General features: G+C 42.6%; 1 protein-coding gene across 18 annotated transcripts in view; it reads right to left on the bottom strand.

The window, feature by feature from the left end:
* Positions 1–582: 582 nt before the first annotated feature.
* The window catches only part of ERG (ETS transcription factor ERG), a 147346-nt gene continuing 122830 nt past the window's right edge, over positions 583–25098 (bottom strand). For 15 of the 18 annotated variants that reach the window (XM_064406364.1, XM_064406353.1, XM_064406362.1 and 12 more), the window contains 8 exons: positions 19334–19485; positions 16307–16510; positions 15288–15368; positions 13326–13397; positions 7316–7384; positions 6933–6989; positions 5300–5347; positions 583–2625 (listed from right to left, as the gene is read on the bottom strand). In XM_064406364.1, the coding sequence (XP_064262434.1) occupies positions 2105–2625; positions 5300–5347; positions 6933–6989; positions 7316–7384; positions 13326–13397; positions 15288–15368; positions 16307–16510; positions 19334–19485 (1204 nt within the window). In that variant the 3' untranslated portion in view covers positions 583–2104. Of the gene's footprint in view, positions 2626–3960; positions 3987–5299; positions 5348–6932; positions 6990–7315; positions 7385–13325; positions 13398–15287; positions 15369–16306; positions 16511–19333; positions 19486–25098 lie in introns of all 18 variants that reach the window. The other 3 variants (XM_064406379.1, XM_064406430.1, XM_064406384.1) reach the window with 2 other exon arrangements.

Below are 25098 nucleotides of genomic sequence, written 5' to 3'. Positions count from 1 at the left end.
GAAGAGAAAAATAAAAACCCCTGCCCTTTGTAAAGAGCCAGGACGGGCTGCAGTGACAAATGAACAAGGCTGCCATACACTCCATTCTAAAGTGGGGAATAATGGAAATTATTCATTATTCACTTTATTTACTAATAATGATACAAAATGTATGAAGGGCAAGGGGGCAAAGCAATTCAACACACAATTCAGGAGGAAGATACATCTCAGGCTGAGATTTTGCAGCATAACTTCAACAAAAGATCATTTCTGAGCATGAATGCTCTTCCTTAGAGGCCTCCCTTAGGCTTCATTTCCAGCCTTGGGCGTGGAGCTGTCGATGAATTAATTGGGGATGGTTGCAATCTCTGGGCCAGAGAAGCTCAGCACAGGGATGGCAAGGCACTGTTGAAGAAGGACTGGAAGTGTTTCAGCAGAACTGTCTGGAAAAGAAGACACACAGCACCTGTGCACTTTAAACTCAGGCTGTTTGCTCCTACATTTTCACAGCCCAAAAATCCTGGCCTATTTTAACCTGGTGAGTAGCAGACCTGGCACGGGTGTCACACACAAAAAATGCAAACACAAATGCAAACCACAGTGTCAATCTGAAATTGCCATGCTAGGCCAAGCTTATTTTATTACATACATTCTGCAATCTAAGGACTAATATGTTCATAATGTAAACATTAAGCATACAGAGTTAAAATTCAAGGCCACAATAGTTTTTTTTTGGATTGTCCCTTTTTTTTTTTGTTTGTTTTTTGTGTGTGTGTGTCTTTGGTTGGCCGAGATCAACTCGTAGTGTATAAATGCATAAGTTATATAATAATTATATAAAAAGGAAAAAAAATAACATTGAACTTGTATACTTCACTCTGACAAACGCACAGCGTTCGCGACTCGGTAAGAAAAACTGGCGCCCGCCTAACAAAAATACTCAGGTGATTTCTGATTCTGGCAGTCAGGGGTTGTCTCTTGCTCTAACCAATAGAAAACAAACTCCCTTAGTAATGATGAGGTTCTGACTGGTAACTTTTAAATATCAGACACAATTCCAGTTTTGCTTTTGGTTTTTTTCCCTAAAAAAAAAAAAAAAAAAAAAAAAAAAAGAGATGCATATTCTGATTTCTCGCTCCTTCTGCTTTTTCCCTTTTCCCACTTTTTATTACTACTGAATCAAGTCTGTTCCTCCTGAAATACTGGGAATGGTATAATACTGAGCAATATGTTCCACAAGTCCAAACAAGTGTTTCTTCATAGTCCCAACGCTACAAAGTTTTCAGTCCTTTCAGTCTCTACTGGTCAAGAAGTTTCTTTCCTCCCCTTCTCACCACCTTCATCCTCCTCTTTCTCCTTCCTGCTTCCTCTGCCAGGTGCAGGCCTCTGATCTACAATCATGCACTTGCCCTCCAGCACGTTCTCATTTCCCACGTTTGGCTCAGGGTTCCTGTAAAACTGTCAAGGAATCTGAAAGTTTGGGTTGTCTTCACAGTTTGAGTAGCTGATTTGCTCTGATGAATGGATCTCGTTTGACTTTAACTACAACACTGCTGCTCTATTCCAAATCAGCTTCCACACTAACCAGTCTCTTCTGCTGATATGTTTATATTTTTTTAAATACAGATAGGCTTTTATTTTCCTTTTTTGTTTCCCTTTTCCCTCTCTTTTGTAATGATCCATATACTGTGTGTTAGGTCACTGTAGACTTATCCTTATATTGCTGTAGTATAGTCCCAGTTTTGCACTAGCATGATATCAAACTTTACACACAAGCTTATCAACTTTTTAAGACCACCAGCTTCCGTAGGTTTTCCTTATCATTTCATGCTTCTACCTACAATAGTCTCTTGTTGTTTGGTCCACAGAGTCGATGCCCATATACATTACATTTTAGTATCTTAATACTTCTTGGATATTTCCTTTAAATCCCTACTACAAAAAAGTCTTTTTGACATCTATTTTTAACGTGGTTTTGGGGTTTTTTTAATCCCAGCCAAACCTTCACTTGTCCCTTTAGGCACTTAATTTGAGTACTCCAACAGAGTTCACTGCCACTCCTCAGGGACCGAATCCCAGTGAGAAGCAGCTTTGCTTTGCCTGCTGTTTGCTCTCCCCACCCCACTTAGTAGTAGGTGCCAAGATGAGAAGGCATATGAGCAGCCGGCAGCCTGGTGTTGGGGTAGATCCCTCCAGTCGGCGAATTCCAGTACGGATTGGGGGCAGCGAAAAAGCTGGAGGATGTCACGGGCAGGGCGGGGGGGTGGGGAGCCACAAAGTTCATCTTCTGCGGGTGCGCGTGGTACGAGCTCATGTAGGGCAGGTCCGACGGGTATTTGTACATGGACGACTCCGGGGGGTGAGGCTGCAGGGCCTGGGCGATGCCGTGGAAGTCAAATTTGTAGGCGTAGCGCTTGCCGTGCACCTTGGTCATGATGTTCTTGTCGTAGTAGTAGCGCAGGGCGCGGCTGAGCTTGTCGTAGTTCATGTTGGGCTTGCTCTTCCGCTCGCCCCAGCGCCGCGCCACCTCGTCGGGGTCCGTCATCTTGAACTCGCCGTTGGTGCCCTCCCAGGTGATGCAGTTGGAGTTGGAGCTGTCCGACAGCAGCTCCAGCAGGAACTGCCACAGCTGGATCTGCCCGCTGCCTGCGGGGAGGAACAGAGCGGGAATGTCAGGGCTGGCATTAATAATGTCAAGGCATCGACGCTGCAGGCTCTCCCTGAGGACCCCATTAGGAAATGTTGTGATGTTGGCTCCTAATTCTTTCTATCAGCCAGTCCCCCTTCTCCCAGGACTGTCTCGCAAAACCCTGAAGAGCGGGGATAATTGTAATGTGTCGTGTTTTCCCTCATGTGAGTGGCAGAATGCCATTCCATGGAGATTTAATTGTTACCTAATGTCATTCAGCGCAGACAATTGATGGGGAAATAATACAGCGCTCATTTAGGAAACTAATCTCTAAAGTTCAGCACAAACAGCTTTCACTTGCGTAACACTCGGCTTGTTCTCACAGCATTATGTTGCAACTAAATGTTCCCTGCTATGGAATGAGCCCACACAAAATGGAGAAGTTCAGAGCAAGCTGGGCCCGTGCCAAACCATATCATCCCTTTGCAGCATTTGGGGAAATGCACAACGGAAACTTATTAGCTTGCTGTTACACTGCATACAACCAGAGGGCAAAACAACTGCAGGAACAGTGAAAAGGTCCATAAAATACATCCTTGTCATCATTCTGCTTCCAATGAGTCAAAATGATTATTTTATGTTAAGACACAAAATGTTGCTGTTGTATTTTTCTCACTCTCTGCCAATTCCACCACAAAAAGGAAACAGTCTGCCGTGAACTTTGCAAAAGTGAGGTAGGGCAACAAAATTTGTGCATTTTAGACAAGTGAAAGTAGATTTCAAAGGGCCTTGCCACTGGTAGTCATGTTAGAAGCTTAGCATTTCTTAACAAAGCAACACTGAAATGATGCAAAAAGCAGCTGAAGCAGCTTGCGATGCAATCTGTTTCACAAGCACGGTGTCAGCAGAATTTGCCAACCAGCCTGGATGTGCTAACTCTGAACTACGTCTCGGACCAGGAATAGGTTGGGTTTCTTTCTTTTTTTCTTATCCAAACCAGCTATGTGGGTATAATAAACAAGCTTTTCTTTAGAAAGCTTATAGTAGCAATTACAGTATCGAGCTAGAACAGCATCTGAAACCCATTAGCAGTTTATACTTCAGTGCAACTGAAACCCATATTCATTTAAATTGCATTTATCCAAACTGGCCTTAATGAATTTCTTCTGTTCCATTAACATGCATTAAATAAACAAACAAACAAAAGAATCCATGGTATGAGCAAGGCATGCAAGTTTTAATACATGAAACATAACAAGAGGATTAGGCTTTGAAAATCAATAAACAGTTCAGCACTGGACAAAACACAAATTTTTGAATAAGCAATCCAACATATGTTCTAACATAAACACTTGCCTTCCAAATGTAATATATAGTCCTATGAAAATAAATGGTTGCTGTCAATTTCCTTTTAATGAGAGAGTAATTCCACCGATTTATAAACACACAAAACATGTTAAAGCACAGGAATGATGGCGTGGAGGAACTCCATACCCAAATGTTAAAAAGGCATCCCAATCCAAATCATGTTAATGTCATTCACAGTAATGAAGTCAACCAAATGGAGACTTGATAAAATTTGGCAAGCCATGATTTATGACCAAATTAAAGGGATGTAGGCCCCCACTTCCAGTCAAGACCAGTGTTATCTGGAAACCTCCACCACCTCAGGCCATTTGGAAAATCCTATTCCTAACACTTACTTAATTACTTTCCTCTGCCACACGAAACTGTTTAGAGAATCAGCTAATCTAGAACTGTGCTTGATGTCACTTTGGAGAAAGTGAAAGGAAACTGATCAGCATTTTGGCAATTTCAGGCCTTGAAAAGCCGTGAGATTGTTGTAAAAAGAACCATTGTCACTGGGGGCTGAGGAGGTCTGTGTGGAAAGAGGAATGTACTCTGGGACTGTCCAGACAAGTGGAACACACAGTGTCAGTCCATTGTGGTGGCCTGTGCTGATCATGGTGCTGGACAGCCACAGCAGTGAAATCTGCACAATTCCCAAGCAGAGCTACTAAATCACCCAGAAGATCCCTTGTCTTTAGCAAAAACATGCTGGTCCAAGGTTGCACTTGATAATCCTTGAGGTGTTTTCCAACTTGAGTGATTCTGTGAGTCTGTGATTGTGTTCTAAGCTACACATCCCTATCCACAATTCACCCCATTGCCTCTTTGAGGTAGGAGAACATTTTTGAAGCGTTTAATCCAGTTATTATTTGCAAATAGATTATAATTTCCTGGTTTTTGTTTTCTTTTTCCTATATATTTCATCCCAAAATTCTGTATTTATCAATGCCAGTATGATACTGTGTTGTGGATTAACAGAATCTGGGACACAGCTGATGAAGAGTGGTTAAGAGATTTGTACTCTTCTGGAGGGGGTAACTGGAGACCAGATGGGGTCTCTTACACTCCTTAACCAAATCCTGATGTTCAGGAAACTGAAGTGAACTCCAGCTTCAAAGGCTGGACTCTTTGGAGGTCCTTTCCAACCTTAATGATTCTAAATTCCTCAGTCCCAGCCTTGTGTAATTCAGAAATTCTGCAACACACTGGGTATCATCAGCTCCCCCTGAGGAGTGGGAAAATCAGGGACATCCCCTTCCAGGTCTGGTCTTACAGCTGAAGTGGGGACACTCAGCAGTGAAAGAAAGAAAAGCCTCCTAAATGAGCAAAATCCCTTCTCACCTGGATTTGCAAGTCGGCTGCTGGTCGGTCCCAGAATTTGATACGGATCTAGAGAATTGTGAAAGAAAGATTTAAAATCATACAACAGCATTGTCAAATACTTTAGGTACCATTTCTGAACCTTGCAAGGGGCAGTGTGCACTGCCTGATGGGACAGCAGGTCCAACACCTGAGCAAATTTCTCCCTCTGCATGGCAATATTTGCATGTTTTCCTTTCAAACTCGGTGTGCAAGGACATACATTTGCTTTTTGAACTGTATTAATGAGAAGATGCATATATTCAGAATGTAAACTCTGTTATGAAGCATTCTGGTGGTGGAATCCCCATCCCTGGAGGTGCCCAAGGAAGCCCTGGAGGTGGCACTAGGTGCTCTGGGCTGGGTGACAAGGTGGGGATGGCTCACAGCTTGGCCTCAATGACCTCTGAGGTCTTTTCCAAGCTCAGTGATTCTGGGATTCTCTTTTGTCACTGGACTCCAGTGAGGGATCCCATGGATTAACCCTGCAACTGGTGTTTTCAGAAGAGCCTCTGTCAGCCTTACCATGCCTGTAGCATCTCAGTATTTCTCTCTGAAAATGAAAACTTACTTTGGCCTGAAGTCCAGCAGGGAAAAAGGGAGGGCTGTGACAGCAGGACCAAAGGCAAAGTGAGGGGCTGCAAGCACTGAGTGACCCTGTGGCTTTTACGGCCAAGAAGACAATCAGGTTACGCTCCTTACACATTTAAATAATCTGTGCAGCTCACACATAGCCATTAAAAGGTCCTCAGCACTTACATAAATCATTAGTATATTTCTAGGAAGATTCTCGTGGTTGCAAGGCCAGATTAGATAAAACACTGTTTGGGCAAAATTCAGTGTAATACTTCCCAGGCAGTCTGTGCATGAGTTAATGAGACCTAGTCATGCACAGTCTTGTTTAGCTCTAACAAAAACCAGAATAATGATTTAAAATCCATGTGATAAAAACTGGCTCAGAGTCTTCTGAGCTAAGAATATCCTCTAAATCTCTTTTATTTCCTCCTTCTAACCTTTTGCTGTTAACAAAAGCCATGACTGACTCAGGCCCTTTGGAGCGCTCTCCAGCTACCTGTCCAAAATACAGCTGAATTTGCAATAAGGGATTAGGTCCCACCCCAAGGATTTGGAGCTCTGAAAATACAAAATGCACCCATTTTGCTAAACCACTACTCTACAAACCCATAAACTTCTGCTTTCTCCTCAGTTTTCCAACAGACTGAGAATCCCTCTAATATTCCTGTTGTGTTTCAGGAGCCAAGTTCAGAAGGGTTTCTGTAGGCTGTAATCCACTCCCCCTTTTTTTTTTTTTTTTTTGCTCAAGCACATTTTCCAGCTGCTGGAATCTCAACCACTGGGGTCTTTTGGCATCTCCACCTTCCATCTTTGTACCTAAATTGTAGATGGATTGTTTCAAGAGCATTTTTATTCTGGAAGGTTGTCACTGCCTTTAAACATTACACTCATGCCAAATCCAGCTGCAGAGCAAACCCCACTCACATCTGGGGTTTTGGTGGTCTCCAGCTGGAGTGGTCTGAACCAGACTGTGCAGTTTGGGTGCCCTTCTCATCATATTCAACAAACCCAGGCAGAATTCAAACCAAGTGACACCCACCTAACTGAGGACGCTGGTCTTCTGTTTTGGGAACTGTTGAGGATGATGGCTGAGTAGCTGAAAATGGAAAAAAAAATCCCATATAGTTATTTTTCCAGTTAGGAAGTTACTCACCAAACCTATGAAAGGTCCCCAGGCCTGGAGCTCCTGCTGCCCTCTGCTCCAGGATGGACACAACAGGATTGAAAGCTCATAAAAAGCTTTTTAAGGTGATGGACTTGATGAAGTTTAAGTTTAAAGAAGGATGTGGCTGCTCAGTGACACCTCCCAGCATTGCCTGTACAGTTGGCTTTCCAAAAATGCACAGATAAAACCCCTCCAGAGCTCCAGAAATTCCCTTTGGAGTCTAATCCATGTTTCCCCAGCTGTGCAGATGCTTTTACCTTTTGACTGAGGGCTGGGGTGGCTGTGACTCGTCCATGCTGATCTCCTGGCTTGCTCATAAGGCAAATCTGTGAAGGAAAAATACATTTATTCATGCAGATATGGCCTAAAGTGGTTATGTCCAAAAAGGGCAAGTTTGAGGGGACTCAGGATTGGGAAAATTACTGAAACAGGCAGGGAATTCTTTGTTAAAACATTTATCATCTTTATTGTCTGTAAAAACAAGAGTAAAAACAACAGTTGTGCTCTGTAGAGGTGCCTGTTGTTGACAGAAGTCTGAGCTGCACTGAAATAGGTGGTGCAAAGAATCTTTAGAGACAACACAGAGTTCATAACTTCCAAAGGCTCAGGGCACCCCCTTTAGTCCCCTTCCTCAGCCCAGCACACCAAGGAATGGCTCACACTGGCATCATGAATAATCTGTGCTAGAACCTTGCAGAAAAAGTCCCCAAGACCTCATTTTATGCATAAATCCTCCTAAATTCAGCATCTAACAGTGTTTCCTTTTAAGAAGACAGGCTTTGGTTGATTTATTCTGTTTTGCTTCTTGGGACAAGCTCCTTAAATTTACACATCTAAATTTTCATTTCCCTTTCTTTCATTTACTCTTAGTAATTACTCTTAGAGTTAATACTCCTACTATTTTATTTCAGTGCTTTAGCATATTAAAAAAATGAAAAAAATGAAACCATAAAAGCTTTCTTCATAAAGCAAATGTAGTAAATTCAAATGTTTGGTTTACCCTCAGAAATCTTTGGCAGTTTCCTGTGCTTTTCCACAGCTGACTTTAACACATTAGCTAAAATTACTGCCAAAATCAGAGACTTCTGTAACTTCCAGGGCCTCAGGAAGGTAGCAGTGCCCACCTGGTGGAACTAAGTTGGTGCAGATGTCTTAACTCTCAACACTACTTGTGCTTTATTTCAGAATTCATGTTTGGAAATGAAACCAGAAAGCAAAGAAACAACCCCAGCCTGGCTCTGTGCAAGGCAGATGTATCTGCCCACTTCCAAACATTGCATGGAAATAAAGTGTAATGTAAAATGCACAACCAAATTGCCTTTCATTTATTTAGTCTGTTAGCTCTGCCACCTCCCAGAACCCCACACTTCAACACCTTTGCTTTTGCTGAGATTTGCAACTGATGTTTGTACTGCATTTTCATAGTGAATAACCTTGTATCCCTGATTTCTTGAGGGACTATTCCACAGCTTCAGAGAAAATAATGTGAATTTTACAGCTGCTCATCTCTAAGCACAATGTGAATCAGTGTGACCTGCAGATGTCCTGCCCAGGCTGAGACCAACACTGCTGTTTATAAGAGACTTTACCATCTGGCAAAAAAAAATCCAGAATTACTCTGCTCATAATTCCAGTGGGTTCTGAGTTCTGTCTGCACAGAGGGGGCTCAGCTGTGGGGGGCTTGCAGGTATCTTGTGCCTCACGGCAGGTTCTCTACCTCCTCTCTAGATTCCCCTGCCAGATTCTGATGACACAAGGAACCTGTTTTCAAACTTCCAGTTTTCTACTCCCTGCCCAGAAAAGACATTGTCCTAAGCACAATTCCACCCACAATCTCTTTTCTTTTTCTTTCTTTCTTTCTTTCTTTCTTTCTTTCTTTCTTTCTTTCTTTCTTTCTTTCTTTCTTTCTTTCTTTCTTTCTTTCTTTCTTTCTTTCTTTCTTTCTTTCTTTCTTTCTTTCTTTCTTTCTTTCTTTCTTTCTTTCTTTCTTTCTTTCTCTTTCTTTCTTTCTTTCTTTCTTTCTCTTTCTTTCTTTCTTTCTTTCTTTCTTTCTTTCTTTCTTTCTTTCTTTCTTTCTTTCTTTCTTTCTTTCTTTCTTTCTTTCTTTCTTTCTTTCTTTCTTTCTTTCTTTCTTTCTTTCTTTCTTTCTTTCTTTCTTTCTTTCTTTCTTTCTCTTTCTTTTTCTCTCTTTTTCTCTCTCTTTCTCTCTCACTTTCTTTCTCTCTTTCTTACTTTCTCTCTTTCTTTCTTGCTCTTTCTCTTTCTCTTTCTCTTTCTTTCTCTCCTCTCTCTCTTTCTTTGCCTTCTCCTTACTCCCTTCTCCCCTTTCCCTTCTCCTTACTCCCTTCTCCTCTTTTCTTTCTTTCTTCCTTTCTCCTCTCCTCTCCTCTCCTCTCCTCTCCTCTTCCTCTCCTCTCCTCTCCTCTCCTCTCCTCTCCTCTCCTCTCCTCTCCTCTCCTCTCCTCTCCTCTCCTCTCCTCTCCTCTCCTCTCCTCTCCTCTCCTCTCCTCTCCTCTCCTCTCCTCTCCTCTCCTCTCCTCTCCTCTCCTCTCCTCTCCTCTCCTCTCCTCTCCTCTCCTCTCCTCTCCTCTCCTCTCCTCTCCTCTCCTCTCCTCTCCTCTCCTCTCCTCTCCTCCTCCTCTCCTCCTCCTCTCCTTTTCTCCTTTCTCCTCTCCCCCATTTTTGGATCTCCAAGCCATCAGACACCTGTGCCCTGAGAGCCCTGGCAGATGCTGTGTGTGCTTCTACTTGGTGGCACTTGAAACACACCTTGGTACAAATTCAGTACTGTGAGAAAAATGTCTTGCCTTTTAACTCATCACATCACAAGATGATCTTTTGACAACGCCCTCTCCATGAGAAGAAAAATCACATTATCAGCTTTTCTTGAAATAGAGCAAAGCTCCAGCTTCATGCTTGGTTCAGCACCCGTGCCTTGGTAAACACGTTGTTACTGCAGATAAGCTGTTCTTGTCCATGAGACATCAGCACAACATGTCCTTATCTGGGACAAATCCCTGATGGGAATGCTCCTGTTTGGTGAGACAAAGCCCAGCCAGGTGTCCCAGAGCTCCTGAGAGCCTCATTGGCACTGAAACCTCGTGTTCTCTTGTAAAGGTGACTGGAGAAATCCTCCCTTGCACTGGAGCCCCTGCTCATTTCCCATTTTCTATTGTAGTGCCTTAACAATGGCAGTGCTTAATTACTCTCTCCAGAACTGCACCCCAGGATTTGGCTGATTCCCACTGAACATTATTTATTCCCCCCACTCCTCATTTTTGACCTTTTTCATGTCATCAAGTGGCTGTCCCCAGGGTCTGCTTTTGCTCTCACATGAACATGCTTTGTTATGGGAAAGCTTCTTTGCAGTCTGGTTGAAATGTGACATTTAACTCAAAGGAAAACCACAGAATAAGCCAACAAAACAGTTTCCTGAAAGAAAACTGAATTTCGGAAAAAAACCCCCTTTTTCTCTGAATAAAAATTCTGACTTTGAAGACATCCATCAACTTTGAATTGTAAAAGATAAATTAAAACAACACTTCCAAAATCACTACAGTTCTTTGTAGAAAATATTTAGTTCTGCACACAAGAACCCTAAAACCAAAGTGCAATTCCAAGTAATTGTGTGAATGCAGAAAGATGCTGACACAAAACATTTTGTTAAGTGCCATTTTAAATGTGAGTTAGATAAAAATGCTGGAATGAAGGAGCTCACCACGTTTGATAGGTGGTTTAGAACCTTTTCCTCTAGAGAAAATTAATATTTTATTTTTCCATCACACATAGGATGAAACAAATATGGAAATCAAAAACCTGGTCAGGGAACAAAAAAAATCCCAATTTTGATTCGAGTCCAGTGGAAAACAGACTCATTCCAGCATTTGCCTGAAATCCTCTCCTTTGGAACATCTTTTCCTGCAGGACACCAGGTCCCTCTGGTCTTATGTTGTATGTTCATTTCTGCTGGGAATTACTGAGAGTTTGGGGCCTCTGGACTTATGTTTGGTGATTGTTCCCATAGTTCTGCTTTGTTTTCTCATCCCTATTTGTGCTGACATTCCCCAGTGTCCCTGGGAGCTCCTGGGTGCCCCAGTCTGCTTTAATGCTCCATGAAAATGTTTAATTTATTTGGAATATCACTTCTTCTTATACTGACACTAAGCAGGCACTCTGTCACTCTCTTTATTTTGATAATTATATCAAGTTTCCTCAACCCCAGACTGTGATTTGAACATTTTCAAACCTCTGTATCTCTCAACATGCTCCAAAGATTTTTCCATACTCCCATGGCTTTCCCAGGCATTTCTAAGCACCTCCAAACTCTGCAAAGAGCCTTTTTGATAAGGGATGATTGACACAGCTTTCCATGCAAGGCCACACTGCTGGGGTGTTTAATGGCACAGCCCCATTTCCCACGGGATTCTCCACCCTGGCTCTTCATTTGTTCACATCTTTGGCTGTCACTGTGCCATAAATAAAGATAACTCTGTGAAGTTGTTCCTTCATGAGTGAAGGGGGCTAATTTGGAATCAGTAAGATATGCAAATAACTTGTGCCTTGTGCTGCATTTATCAGCTTGTGTTTTCAGTTGTTCACTGATTGCCAAGTTGTTTCTCCCTAATGAACTTCGTGGGTACCTGGACAGGAATCCTGTTTAGGAATCCCTGGGTTTAAGTAACAACAAAATTGTGGAATCACAGAATGGTTTGGGTTGGAAGGGAATTTAAAGCCACCCCTGCCATGGCAGGGACACCTTCCACTGTGCCAGGCTGCTCCAGCCCCAGTGTCCAGCCTGGCCTTGGGCACTGCCAGGGATCCAGGGGCAGCCACAGCTGCTCTGGGCACCCTGTGCCAGCCCTGCCCACCCTCACAGGGAAGGATTTCTTCCTCATATCTGATTTAAACCTGTAATTTTTCAGTTTGAAGCCATTCCCTGTGTCTTGACCCTCCAGCCCTCGGGAACTGTCTCTCTCCAGGTTCCTGGGGCTCCTTCAGGCCACAATTCAATCACCCCAAAGCTTCTCTTCCCCAGGCTGAACAATCCCAAAATAACTTAAGATGTCCATTACTGATGACAGGATAATTAGCCAGTTCTTAATTTGTTTCTTATGATACACTGATTTAATTTCTATTGTAAATAGTTGTGGGGTGTTTTGGTGAATGCCTTATGAAAGCCAAATGTATGAATTGGATCAGCAGTTCCCTTTTTAGCCATTAATATAAATAAACAAATCTAGCAGAGTTTGATTTCCAAGGATCCAAACAAGTTGAATTTGTTGATATAATGGCCTGGTAGTTGTTTCCTTTTCTCTATTTTCTCATTATCAATTACCAAATCTACAGACATGCATATATACATGTATACAAGACTATATAAAATAATATCTGTGTGTACCCTCCTGCTCTCTACCCTAGAGCACAAATAAAATAATTCTTGTTCAAACTCCCTTTTTTGATGTGCCAATATCTCTTTTCACCAGAGCTCAGCCAATTCCAGTGCATGTCCCTTCTGAGCACTTGGATTTTTGCCCCTGGATTTCCTTTAAATTCAGTATTTGCTGCAACTTCTCTTGATGTCCCTTAGTACTCTGCACTCATTATTGGAAAAGCAAATGTCCAGATTAGGCATTTTTCCAGCATTTTTTGTGGTGAAGGATGATAAAAATAAAATTTTTGCCTTCATAGCCACGTCCTCACCTTTAATTATCCCCATCAGCCTTTCACAAATCAGCACATCCACAAAACTTTCATAGGTTTTTGCACCTTGAGAACTTCCTTATGTTTTGATTTTCCTTAAGACTCTTAAACTCATAACCAAATTGTTGTGGGTTCTGCTTGCCTCAAACATAAATAAAATGTAGACAGCAGTAGAAGCATATATCCAGCATCTTTAGAGTATTTTTCCACAACAGACTTCAAATAAAAGGGAATTTTAGCCTCGCGTTACAAACAGAGAGGTGAAGGGCATTGACAGGTGACTGTGCTGGGACAGTGCAACAGAACCAGTGAACAGAGCTCAGGTATACTGAGCATACTGTAAATTATCAGAATTTTGCAGTTTTGTGGAAGAAATTGACTTATTAAACTGCTCTATTTAATTACTTCACTCTACCCAATTATATAGACACATATATATGTGATTTAAGTATATAATGTGTGTGTTCAAAATAGAGCCTTATATTTTGAAAAGGGAAAAAGAAAGAGATATTTCAAGAGATGAAATGAGTAAGATCACAGCACACAAAAAGTGGTCATTGTTCATACCTGGCCTGGTTGCAATTCTTTGTGTTGCTTCTGGATAAACTGATGTGTTTGGGAAAATAAAAGTGGCACCTCCTGAAGAGAAAGAAGAGGACATAACACCTAAAGATTCATTCCCACAGTCCCTAAATCCACCAGTATTTTCCCCTCCTGTAGAGTGAACGAGTGAAGAATCTGAATAACTAATTTCTGCCTTTGGACTGTTAGATATAAAAATTCATAGTCTTTACATCTATGTAATTCCACTCAAATTACTGGATAAAAGTCTGTGCAAAATGTGTTTTAAGAAGGAGACAGTCAAGCTCAGGAAATCCCTTCTACCACAACATCTCCACCTGGGAAGGTGGCTTTGTACCCCCTGAAATAAAACCTTTTTGCCTTCATTAGTGCATTCCCAGAAAGGTTCATATTTTCAGCAGAGACTTTTGGGTCAGACCCTCAGATATCTCATTAATCTTCCCCAGAGTGAAAAAAAAAAAAAGAGAAATATTGAGCTTGATGTAGGAAATGGAATCTCCCTTTTCTCAGGCATTGAAATTACTCTGACTGCACCAATGGACTTCTCATGACCCTCTCCAGGAACATCAAAAAAGTCAATTACTTCTGATTTCAAGAACTCTTTTTTCAAAGTCTTTTGTGGCCCACTGAAAATTGAACAACTGATTTCCCATATGCTGATGATCAGCACACCATTATTCACACTTTCCAATGACAGATAATCTCATTTTGGTGAAATGAATTTCAGAATATCATTGTCAGTGCACACATAGAGAAAAAGATAACACACAGAACTGCTGAACAACACTTGGATATCCACAAGTGGAAGATGCTTGGCAAATGAGACTCTCTAAAGCCAGAGATGGAAAAGACCAAGTTCATCTATTTTTAAAAAGGATTTAAATCTTATCCAAACCACATCAAAGTAAATGGAATTTTTTTTGTTGCCTTTGGTGGGGTTTGCAGCAGGCCTAGAGCCCAGAGCAGGACTTTGTTTGCCACTATGACCAGTAGCAAACCTCTAATGTCAGGGAGAGATCTTCCAATCCACTGAATTTTGCTATGAAACTCAGAGTGAAAAATGAAATAAAATATGAAAGAAACATTGCTATCCAAGTTTTGTTTTCTTTTTCTTTTGCATTATCCTTTGTATTATCTTTTTCCTTTCTCATAGAGAATTGTTATTTCTGGTCACTGTAGGTAACTAACACCCTCAGGCATGATCATGCAATATTCCAAACATCTTTTGTAGGGATATAAACCACATTATTTGTACAATTCCATGCCATCCTCTGCTGCACAACTGTTACAGCAGGTTAAAACAGATTCTGAATTATTTTCATAAATACTTTAAGCTGCATCCTGAAAGACAGATGAGGCATGTGTCATTCTCCTGCCTAAACTCAAAACATTTTTGTGCCAAATTAACAGAAGGGTGAATATCAACAAACATAATTTTAAATTCAGATCAGACTTAGTGGAATTCCCAGCTCAAGTCCCACAGCAGCTAGAAAATGAGATGAGCTAACTGCCTAAAGAGCAATTTTATTGATTCCCACAACATTTAGCTCATGGGAGGGGAGACATCCCCATCCTCCAGAGCCCGAAGCACTTCTGAGCTCCAAGAAGCTTCTAGGGATCCATGGAGTAGATCTGACAGTAGAATGGACAGAAGGACCATAAAAATCCTCAGATAAAAGGCCCCAAACCTGCAGTTTTATCCTGTGTCAGGGACCCCATTCTCTTGCAGGACACAGAAATTTTTGCACCATTTTTGCACCACCTGGCCCTGCATGATCTCACCTTTTCTCTGTGTGTCTGTGCAGAAAACACACAGACAGCAGGGAGGGGATTCTCTTGCCTCCCTCCTGATTTACCACTTCCATTTTTTTTAGCAAGCAGCCCATGGAAAGGAATCCTGTGCTTTTAGAAGATGACCTACAGCAGTGGGAGCAGTGCCAGCATTACCTGTGTTTCTAGCATGCATTAACCGTGGAGAGTTTTGTAAGGCCTTATCAACATCATCTGAAGTCAAATGTGGAAGAGGAGCTACAAAACAAAACAAAAAGCAACACCAAAATGTAAAAAAAATAGTGAATTATCCTTTTAAACCATATTTTCCCCTGACAGGATTGCCTGAATGTGAATCTATCAACAGCCTGCAGTTTGGAGAGAGGTGTGTGGGCTACAGGGTAAATTAGGGCATTCATTTATCCAATATCATAATTTGTTGTTATGAATGCACAAAATTTCTGGCTGGTTGTTGACAGTGTGCGTGTGGAGGAGACTGCACCGCACTGGTGTTGCAATGCTTGGTGGTTTTTTCTCTAAAAACCATGTTCATTTTAACTTCTTTAAACTGAAGCAAATTTTCCTCAAGTTTAGGTGAAAGCCCTCAATCCAGGTAATCCCTAGTCCCTTTTTTCCCATTGAAATTCTAGCCATGCACTACAATTAATTTGCATTTGGACTTCAGGGACTGTTCCTTTTTTTCCATGTATTTACAGAATTTTTATTCAATTCAGTTGAATCTTCCTGATCCTACCCAGAGTACAGCAAACTCCTGCCATTCGTTAGAATCATGCCTGGAATTCACTTTATGAATCAATGTTTGCACTCTCGTTTTGTTAAAATGGAAAGAAATGAGTATGTGACCAGAAAAAACATCAGCACTGAACCCCATGTGATTTTTCTTCCTGCTCAATATGCTTCAACTCAATTTTTCTCTGAGATGGATACTTAGAAAGAGTCCCTACTTCTTCTCTTTGATAAACATGAGAAAACTAATGAAAATCTTTTGTGATGAAATGAAAAATCTTTCATAGTGAAATTAATGGGAATCCTTCCACCAAACTCAACAGGACTTGGGCTGGCCTCCCTGTTATGCTCTCAGGAACAGCAACACTTGCAGCAGACATTTGGAAAACCCAATTATTCACAGCGATAAATCAAGGACTGAGTGCAGGCACCACGGAGGGCGGGCTTACTCTCTCTGAGGTAGTGTAGGTGTGACAGGAGGATGTCTGCGTTGTAGCTGGGGGTGAGCCTCTGGAAGTCATCCTTGGTCATTTTGCAGAGCTCCTTGCCGTCGATGTTCTGGAAGAGCAGGATGTCCACGTCCGGCAGCCCGTACTCCTTCACCGCCCACTCCAGCCACTGGCGCACGTGGTCAGTGCTCCACAGCGTGGGGTCTGCAGGGACACACGGGGCAAAATCAGGCAGGGAAGGGGAATTCTGAGGCTCTGGACACGTGCAAAACAATCCCCTTCATGGACTGCTGGAGGAGTTAATTTGGTGTGCTGAGTGCAAGGGAGAAGAGCTGTGGGGAGCTGAGAGCTCTGAGTGCTAGCAGCAAAGCCTGTGCTGCACCAAGGGAAATACAGGCTGGATATCAGGAAAAAGTTTATTCCAGAAAGGGAGATAAAGTTCTGGAGTGGCTGCCCGGGGAGGTGGTGCAGTCACCATCCCTGGGTGTGTTTAACAAAGCCTGGATGTGGCACTGGGGGCCAGGGCTCAGTTGAGCTGTTGGGGCTGGGTTGGACTCGATGGTCTTGAAGATCTCTTCCAACCCAGTGATTCTGTGAAATCTGTGAGTGAGCTCCTTCTCCTACTCAGCTTTTCTGCCTCATTGTTTTTAGGCCTTTTAAGCCATTGTTTTTAGCTCTTTCTAACAGAGCTTCTGGCCCACTGACAGCACTGCATGCTAGAGCTGAACAAGTTTCAAAACTCTCTGTTCAATCCTTATCTTTTTTCAAGTGAAATCTCCACTCCTGTCTAAAAGAATCTTTCTTGGGTACAGGCTAAATAGGCACTCACAGATTTGGGCAGCTATTTCACAGACTAGAGTGGGTCTCTAGTTAATAATATTAGAATATTAAAACATTCTTCATTTTTTTCCCAGACTGCTGTGTTGTACATTGCTAAGCCTGTGTGGTTTGTACTGAACACCTGAAGTATTGGCAAAACCATCTGGGGAAAAAGAGCCCCAAACAGTTGAGATTTCTAGCAAAATGTTTTTTAATGAATCCTTAATTTTAATTTAAGCTTTTTAAAAATTCTCCATCTAAACACCTTATTTTCTATTTCTCTCCCATTCTGTTTTTCCTTGTTCTTGAGTAAGGAACCAACACAAAGGTCCCTCAGCTCATACACAAAGAATTTATACTTTTTGCAGAGAAAAGATTAAAGCCAAGGGGAAAAATTCTTCAAGACTTTATTCCTTATCATCTTAATGACTTTGTGATTTTGTGATATCCTCAAGGCTGAGAATGGAGCACGTGGAAGTCAACTGGCTGTTCATCCCATGAAAATCTGGGATACGAATGGCAGCCTAAATAGCTTCTCTATGGCTTAACTTCAGTGCCATTCCCTCTGTTTTCACTGTTGTTCAGGCTGGTTTGAAAGAGGTGGAGACTTCCTGAATTCCACCAAAAACCACTTAAAATAATGTCTCCATCTGATATGAAATAAGCAGGAATATAGAGGGATGCAAGTCTGGTAGTAAATCTTAGGTTGAGATTGTAAATCTCTGGATGAGATTGTCCACACCGACAGCAAAGAACTCTGAGACCTTCAGTTTGCTCTGAAGTAAACAACCAAACACCAGGAAATTTACCAAAATATTTTCATTATGTCTGTAATTTTTAAACACACCTTAATTATGATAAACAGAAAGTTACCACAGCTGGAAATGTGACTTCTAACTTTACTACATAACCTGCACACTGCCTATGTAATAATCAAAAACAACTGATTTTTGCCCATTAATTTCTTCAAGTGACTTCAAAATGGCAAGACTGTGACCATCTTGCTCCTTGATAGTCATTCAAACCCAACTCAACCAGGAATACACTAAATAAAAAAATCCCTTGCTGAGCTAACCATGCTAAGAATTACTAAAGGTCTTTTTTTAAAAAGTGCCAAACGCCAGGGAGAGAAATATTTTAGCAGAACATTCAAAAGCTCTGTGTTTCAGTGTTGGCAGGACATTTTTTATTCAGAGCATCACTCTCCTGTCTCCAGAAGAGAATTGACAATACCATTGCAGAGGACACTGCAACAGATTTGTCCACACCTTTCTTGACAAATAACTGAAATAATCACAGCTTGCAAAATTGGCCACAGTCAGTACTCTTGCATGTCTAAGCAACTGAAAAACTGTAATAATATTAAGCAACATGGCAGAGGCAGAAATATTTCACACAAGCACCTCTCTGCTGGAGAGGAACCAGCAGCAAAACATTCCCTCCTGAATGCAGGTGTTGAGTTTACCCTGTGCACATCCTGTGGTTCAGGAACACCCACAGACGCCACGATGCTGTGACTTGGAAACAGGCACACTGATTATTCTGCAAAATATTCCAGATTTGTTTGGAGGACAAGGCAGACAGAAGTGGCAAGAAGGCAGCAGCCTTTGCAGAATATTTTGCAGAAGGCAGCAGCCTTCTTGTCCCATCAACTGTTGAATCCCACAGCCAAGCCTGCCAAGGCTGACCAAGAATTTCTCAATTGTGCTCTTACATTGCAGTGGAGTTGTCAGTTTGCTTATTAAAATGTTTTATGCTGCCCAGACTCAGGGGATAACTCATATAAAGGCTCTTCATGCCCTGTTTAATCCCACAGAAGCTACTTTTTGGTATTTTCAAAGATAACCTGTGCTACAGGGATCCTTTCTCTCTCTCCCACAAACCTCGCACCCAGCTTGTCCAAGGGATAAGAAATGGAGGTGCTTCTTCCTTTTGCTCATTTTAGGGTGAAATCCTCCAAGAAGGAGCTACAGGAGTCAGATAAGATCTGAGTGCCTCTAATCAGCCCATTCTGCTGCTGAAATGGGAAGAACAGATTGAGGAGGTGTCCTCACTGATCCTCCTCAGCTCATTCTCTCAACAACCCCTAAAAACTACTGCTCTTTTCCTCCTGATCACCACTCTTCTCCAAACCCTCTCAAACAATCTTAGTGGGCTTGAGGGAAATGCAGTTTTTTTCGCTTGCAGTTTTGGTGTAGAGGGTCTAACCTGCTGGCACAATGACTCTTCGTTCGTTGGTCGTCATGTTTGGGGGTGGAACGTGCTTCTCCTCCATGTAGTTTCCATAGTTCATCCCAACACTGTCTGAGCTGCTGACCATCTTCCCTCCTTTTGCCACGCTGCAGTCATCTGGAGAATTCCTAGGTAGACAAGAAAGGTGTGCTTCCATTATTATTCCAGTCTTTATTAATATCACTGGCAGAGAATCACCTGGAATGAAATAGAAAACTGGGATTTGAGCACCTGGAAAACCCAGTACCCCCCACCCAGTGACTCTGCAGATTCCTTCAGTTGTCTAAAAACACCAACCAGGTTAAATGGACCATAGATTTATTTCTGCTACCAAAGGATCAGGCTCTCATATCTCTCCATAAATTATAAATGCTAATAATTTAATTCCAGACATGGAATGGAGGCTTGGTCATGAGCTTGTTTAGCCTGGTGGCTTCAAGGAGCTGCATTTCCCTCTCCAAACATCTCAGAGACAACTGAGAAACACAGAAATGCACTTATTGCATATTTCTGGGGGGGGGGGGGGGGGGAGAACTATTCTTAGTTGCCATTGTCCAAGCAGTCCAAGGCTTGGAGAGCTGCCCACCTCCACTGCCATCGTTGTTCCACACTCAGTTGCACTTCATGTCATGCAATATATTCACATTTCTACGTCAGGCTCACCAAAAAAAGGGAGTATTTGCCAAAGCCATGATTCAAAATACCACACGCACGACTGGAAAAACCTTTCAGCTCCTGACTAGCTCAGTCTCCATGGTACTGTAGTCAAGACAGGGAAATCTGCAGAGGATCTGCAACCAGACACCTCTTTAATTTTGGCTTTGCTTTCTGAATAGAGTCTTTAGGTTTAACATCCCACAGGGGGTTCCCTAATGGCATTTTAATTGCATCACAGTTTTCTTTCTGGCAGACACAGACATATTTGTCCCTTAATTTAATGTCTACAACGTGTTTCATCAGAGGGAGAAAAATTGTTACAAAAATCAAAATAAAGAACTCAGCCATGGGGAATACCTTTAAATGTAAAGAGTTTGTTTGGCAAGGGAAGAAGGGTGTTAGCTGGGGTTTGGTTTCTTCAGCAATACCTCATTACTAACAAGCTTTCCTTTAGTCTGCCATTTAACTCCTGAATTGTGCTGTGGTCTCACTAAACAAGAGGCAGGTCACAGATTCATGGAATCATGGAATTTCAGAATGGGTTGTGTGGGAAGAGAATTTAAAGATCACCCAGTGCCAGCCCTGCCATGGCAGGGACAGCTCCCACTGTCCCAGGCTGCTCCAGCCCCAGTGTCCAACCTGGCCTTGGGCACTGCCAGGGATCCAGGGGCAGCCACAGCTGCTCTGGCAATTCCATCCCAGCCCTGCCCACCCTGCCAGGGAACAATTCCTCATTCCCAAGATCCCATCTAACCCTGCCCTCTGGCAGTTTAAGGCCATTCCCCTTATCCACTCACTCCAGGCCCTTTCCAAAGTCCCTCTCCAGCTTTCTTGGAGCCCCTTCAAAGCCCTCTGACTCAGTTGTGTTGACTGCTCAGCACTGTCATGGTTCAGGAACTAATCCAGTTATAACTCTCACATGAGTGTTTTAAAAAAAAGAACCAGCACTTGGAAAGCTGAAAAATTAGTGTACATCTTAAATACTAGAAGAAAATATTAAGTATAGCATTATTTTTCTATGCAATGTTTCTACTAATTTTACCCTTCTGGGTAAATGTAGCTGTTAAGGAAAAAAAATCAACTGCTGCTGACTTTCAGTTAAAAACCAAAATATATCACAGAGATCATTCAATGGTTGGCAACATCACCTTTAGGAGAAGGAAGAGGGCCTTCAGTGCTGCCTGGAAAATGTTGGCTCCACACCCTTTTTCCAGGATGCCTCTAAAGACACCCCCTATGAAATCTGCCTTGTGTAAAAGCCCTGCAACTGCTCTGTCAGCCCCAGGACTGAAAAACAACCATGAGGGAAAACACAGTCAGCACCTGCCACTGTGATGGTGAATTTAGCCCTTCCTCTCACAGCCAGAGCACTTGGGCAATATTTTCTCAGGTTTAGTTTTGCTCTCCTACCACACACCACTAAATATAACCCTGGGATGCAGCCCATTTCTGTCCAAACAGAGCAGAGCACAACAAAGCTGCTTTTTGTTTCAGACATAAAATCCGAAGGAGAGCTTTTGTGATGATTCCTTGTCAGTGAAATGTTGCCTTTTCCTGCTTCCCTTCCACAAATACAAGTGGCATAAATGAGTGAGCCTGCACTTTAAATTATGGACATTTGGAAACATCCTCCACCACCTGCCCTTATACCTGTGCAGATGTGGACCCCCACTCCCAAAAGCAATTCTGTTACAAAGAACTATTTGGCCCATTCACTGAATTTTTAGGAAACAGAGAGCTAGCAACATCCTTTACTTAAACTGGCACAGTTATTTAATTTGTTGGTTTTTTTTCTGGGGAAAGAAACTTGGGCTAAAGGGACTCCAAAGTGAAAAATCAATCAGTAGCAGCCTACAGCACTTCTACAAGCAGTGGTGCATTAAAAACACTCTTGTAAACACTGAGCAGTAAATGATGTGGAAGATCCAGTAGCACAGAGCTTTTGGCAATCTGACAGGGCTTCTGAGATGGTTTTCTGATCTGAATATAAACACACAGGGGTGGGGAAGAAGATCATAAATAAGTCATAACTTTTCATTAAAATCCAGAAGCAGATGGTCAAGAGTTTTGTCCCTTTAGCTCACTGGGTGGACAAGCAAATCCCCCATCCATCAAATCTCCTAAGGCCACGCTTAATTTCAGGCATGGAATCAACTCCACGGGATTTAACAGGACTGCTCTGGTACTTCAAATTGAGTGTGTGCCCTAAACCACTGAGCCAGGGCTTAACTCAACTGCCTGGAACAAACTTCTACAGCACAGAAAGCAAAACTGAAAATGCAAGCAGACGCTAGAAAATGGTGTTTCTAGTGCCCAGAACAACAAGAGAGTGACTGTCTACAAAGGGGTTTTTTTAGGACTTTCTGTGAGTCTGCTTTATTTCTGTACCACCGGGGGAGCAGGGTGGAAAAGCAGCTTTTGGAAAGTGTACCCAGAATGAAGGGTGCAGCTCTGCAGTGATTCATCCCCAGCTCCAGGTCTGAAATAAAACCAGAGATGTTTTTCTTCACGGCTGCCTGTTATTTTTGCCCTTTGTAAATATACTGTGTTACACCTGGAATTTACAAAATAGAAAAAAAATTAAAAATAAAAAGAGGTAAGACTACACACAGTCATGGTACCCAAGAACACTTTGTCCAGTCTTGAGATGAGAAATGTCTGCTGAGAAAGTATTTTCTCCTTAGACCTGAAAGCCTCACCTTAAAGCAGGGTTACTTAAAATCAAGCTGATTTGATAGTTAAATTTATCACCCATTCCTACTGAAGCTGACTGGAGTTTTGCCAGTCATTGACTCTGATGAAAGCAGACGTAAGTTCATAAATAAGTGTATGAAGCACTTTTTTTCCTTTTCCCTATGCTACTATTTTCCCCAGGTGACATAAAACACCTGTGTTGTGCTGAAATGCAAGGTGTCAGAGCAATTCAGATTAGGAATCAGCAAAACCCTACATGTGTCATTCCCTTAATATAAATGCCTCTGTTCAATATTTCTAAGTTTCAGAGGGAAATAAATGAGAAAAAATGTATACTCCCAATATCTACACGTCTTCTCAAGTTTATTTAGCAAGCACAGCTTGGATTAGAGAGGCTGCTACCAGGTCAGCTCATACTGAGGGCATTGCAAAGCTTGCTCAGCCTCATCCTCATTCACTGCAGCCACTCAGGTTGTGGTGAATTTGGTCACTGCTTCCTCCCCAAGGAGTTTGTCACTGGAAAAGTGGCTCATGAAGAAAAAACCTGAAACTTTCCCAAAATTTATTAGTTTGAAAGGCAATGGGGACAGCCAGAGGCTCCCAGGTGAGAAGGAGCCTGTGTTAGGACTCTGAAAAGCACTTCCAGGGTGGTTTTGGAGGCCTCAGCACTCAGAGAACCACAGAATCCCAGAATGGTTTGGGTTGGAAGGGAACTTGAAGATCACTCAGTGCCACCCCTGCCATGGCAGGGACACCTTCCACTGCGCCAGGCTGCTCCAGCCCCAGTGTCCAACCTGGCCTTGGGCACTGCCAGGGATCCAGGGGCAGCCCCAGCTGCTCTGGGCACCCTGTGCCACAGCCTGCCCACCCTCATAGTAAAGACTTTCTTCCTAATATTTCATCTAATCCTACTCTCTTTCCCTTTCTCTCATCCCCCTTGTCCTGTTGCACTCTGCCCTTGTGAATATTCTCTTTCCATCTTTCTTGTCAGCTCCTGCAGGCCCTGCAAGGCCACCCTGAGCTCAGCCCAAAGCTTCTCCTGTGCAGGTGAACAATGCCAGCTGTGCCAGCCTTTCCTGCCAGCAGAGCTGCTCCATCCCTCTGCCCATCCTGGAGCCTCCTCTGGATTCCCTTCCAAGACTTCTCGTGAGAGCAAAATTTCCCACAGAGAACTCCAGCACAACAGAGGCATGAAAATGCCAGAAAACTCACACTGGTTGAAAGATCTGCTCCCACAGGCTCTTGCCCAACTGCTCAGTGACCTGGGCTGGGAGCTGTACACAGAGAAGTAAATAAATGGGTAGTAATAGCTGGAGAAGGGATGGCCTGGGTGGGAACAAGCTGCCAGGTCTGTGGAAGGCAGGGAAGTCCCTCAGAAACACACCCCTGGCTAAAGCTGCTTAAACTGCTGCTGAAACCATGTTGACAATCTGCTAATCTTTGCTATAAGGTGCCAAAAGCAGTTCTAAGAAGACAAAAAAAAGAGACAAAAAAAAAAAGACAAAAAAAAAAGAAAAGAAAAGTGCAGTCCCCTCATGGCCACTCAGTCATGGCACTGCTCTGCTCCATGTTGGGCTTTGCATGGTCCAGCAGCCCCAGCAGGCCATGGAGAGGCTGGAATGGGGCATCCCCCTGCAAAAAGAGCATCCAAACCTAGGGAAAACACCGCTGTATGGGGTGCCCTGGGCTTGGTGGGTGCTCAGGGTTATGTGGGGCTGGCCCAGGGTCTCCCAGAGATGTCACCTGGAGCCACCTCTGGCTCCTTTCTCCTGTGACAGAGCTTTTTCCAAACACAACAGAAGGTGCTTCTTTCCTGAGCTGTGCACACAGCAACCACTCATCTCCAATCAAACAATAACTCTAATTCAATCTTTTAATTTTCTTTTTTATTTTCTTCCCCTTAGCTTTCCCCAGCTATCCTGCAACCCACAGCTGCTTCCAGCCTCAAGGCCATGGTGGCAAATGCAGGCAGTCAGAGTCTGGCTCACTAGAGGCCAGTCAAGCTATAAATATTCCATGCCTGGCTCTTTGTGCTCCCAGTGTGGGGAAACAGCTGGTTTAAGTTTGACTGCACGTTGTCATTTCTCCATTAGTGCAAACACTTCAATATTTCTTACGTGTCAGGTTGGAGTGAAGAAAGGGAAAGCAGGGAAGGGGGTCACGAAAAGCCAAAGCTAAGAAATGATGTTCTGTATATACATAATTTACAATTAGATTGCTGCCTGGGACAAGGCTGAGGTTTGACATGGTGATAGCTAGGCCAAAGCCACAACGACTTCCCAGTTGGCCTATAACTTTCAGGACCTATTTTCTCTTGTTTTTCTTTTATTATTTTTATAGAAATTCTATTATGATGGTAATGGATTACATTTCTCAAATTGTATTTCATT

The sequence above is a fragment of the Passer domesticus genome, chromosome 2 (genome assembly GCF_036417665.1).
Source record: "Passer domesticus isolate bPasDom1 chromosome 2, bPasDom1.hap1, whole genome shotgun sequence".
In the NCBI taxonomy this organism is placed as follows: Eukaryota; Metazoa; Chordata; class Aves; order Passeriformes; family Passeridae; genus Passer; species Passer domesticus.
Note: the sequence above shows the minus strand (reverse complement) of the source record. Positions and strands in the feature narration are given on the sequence as shown.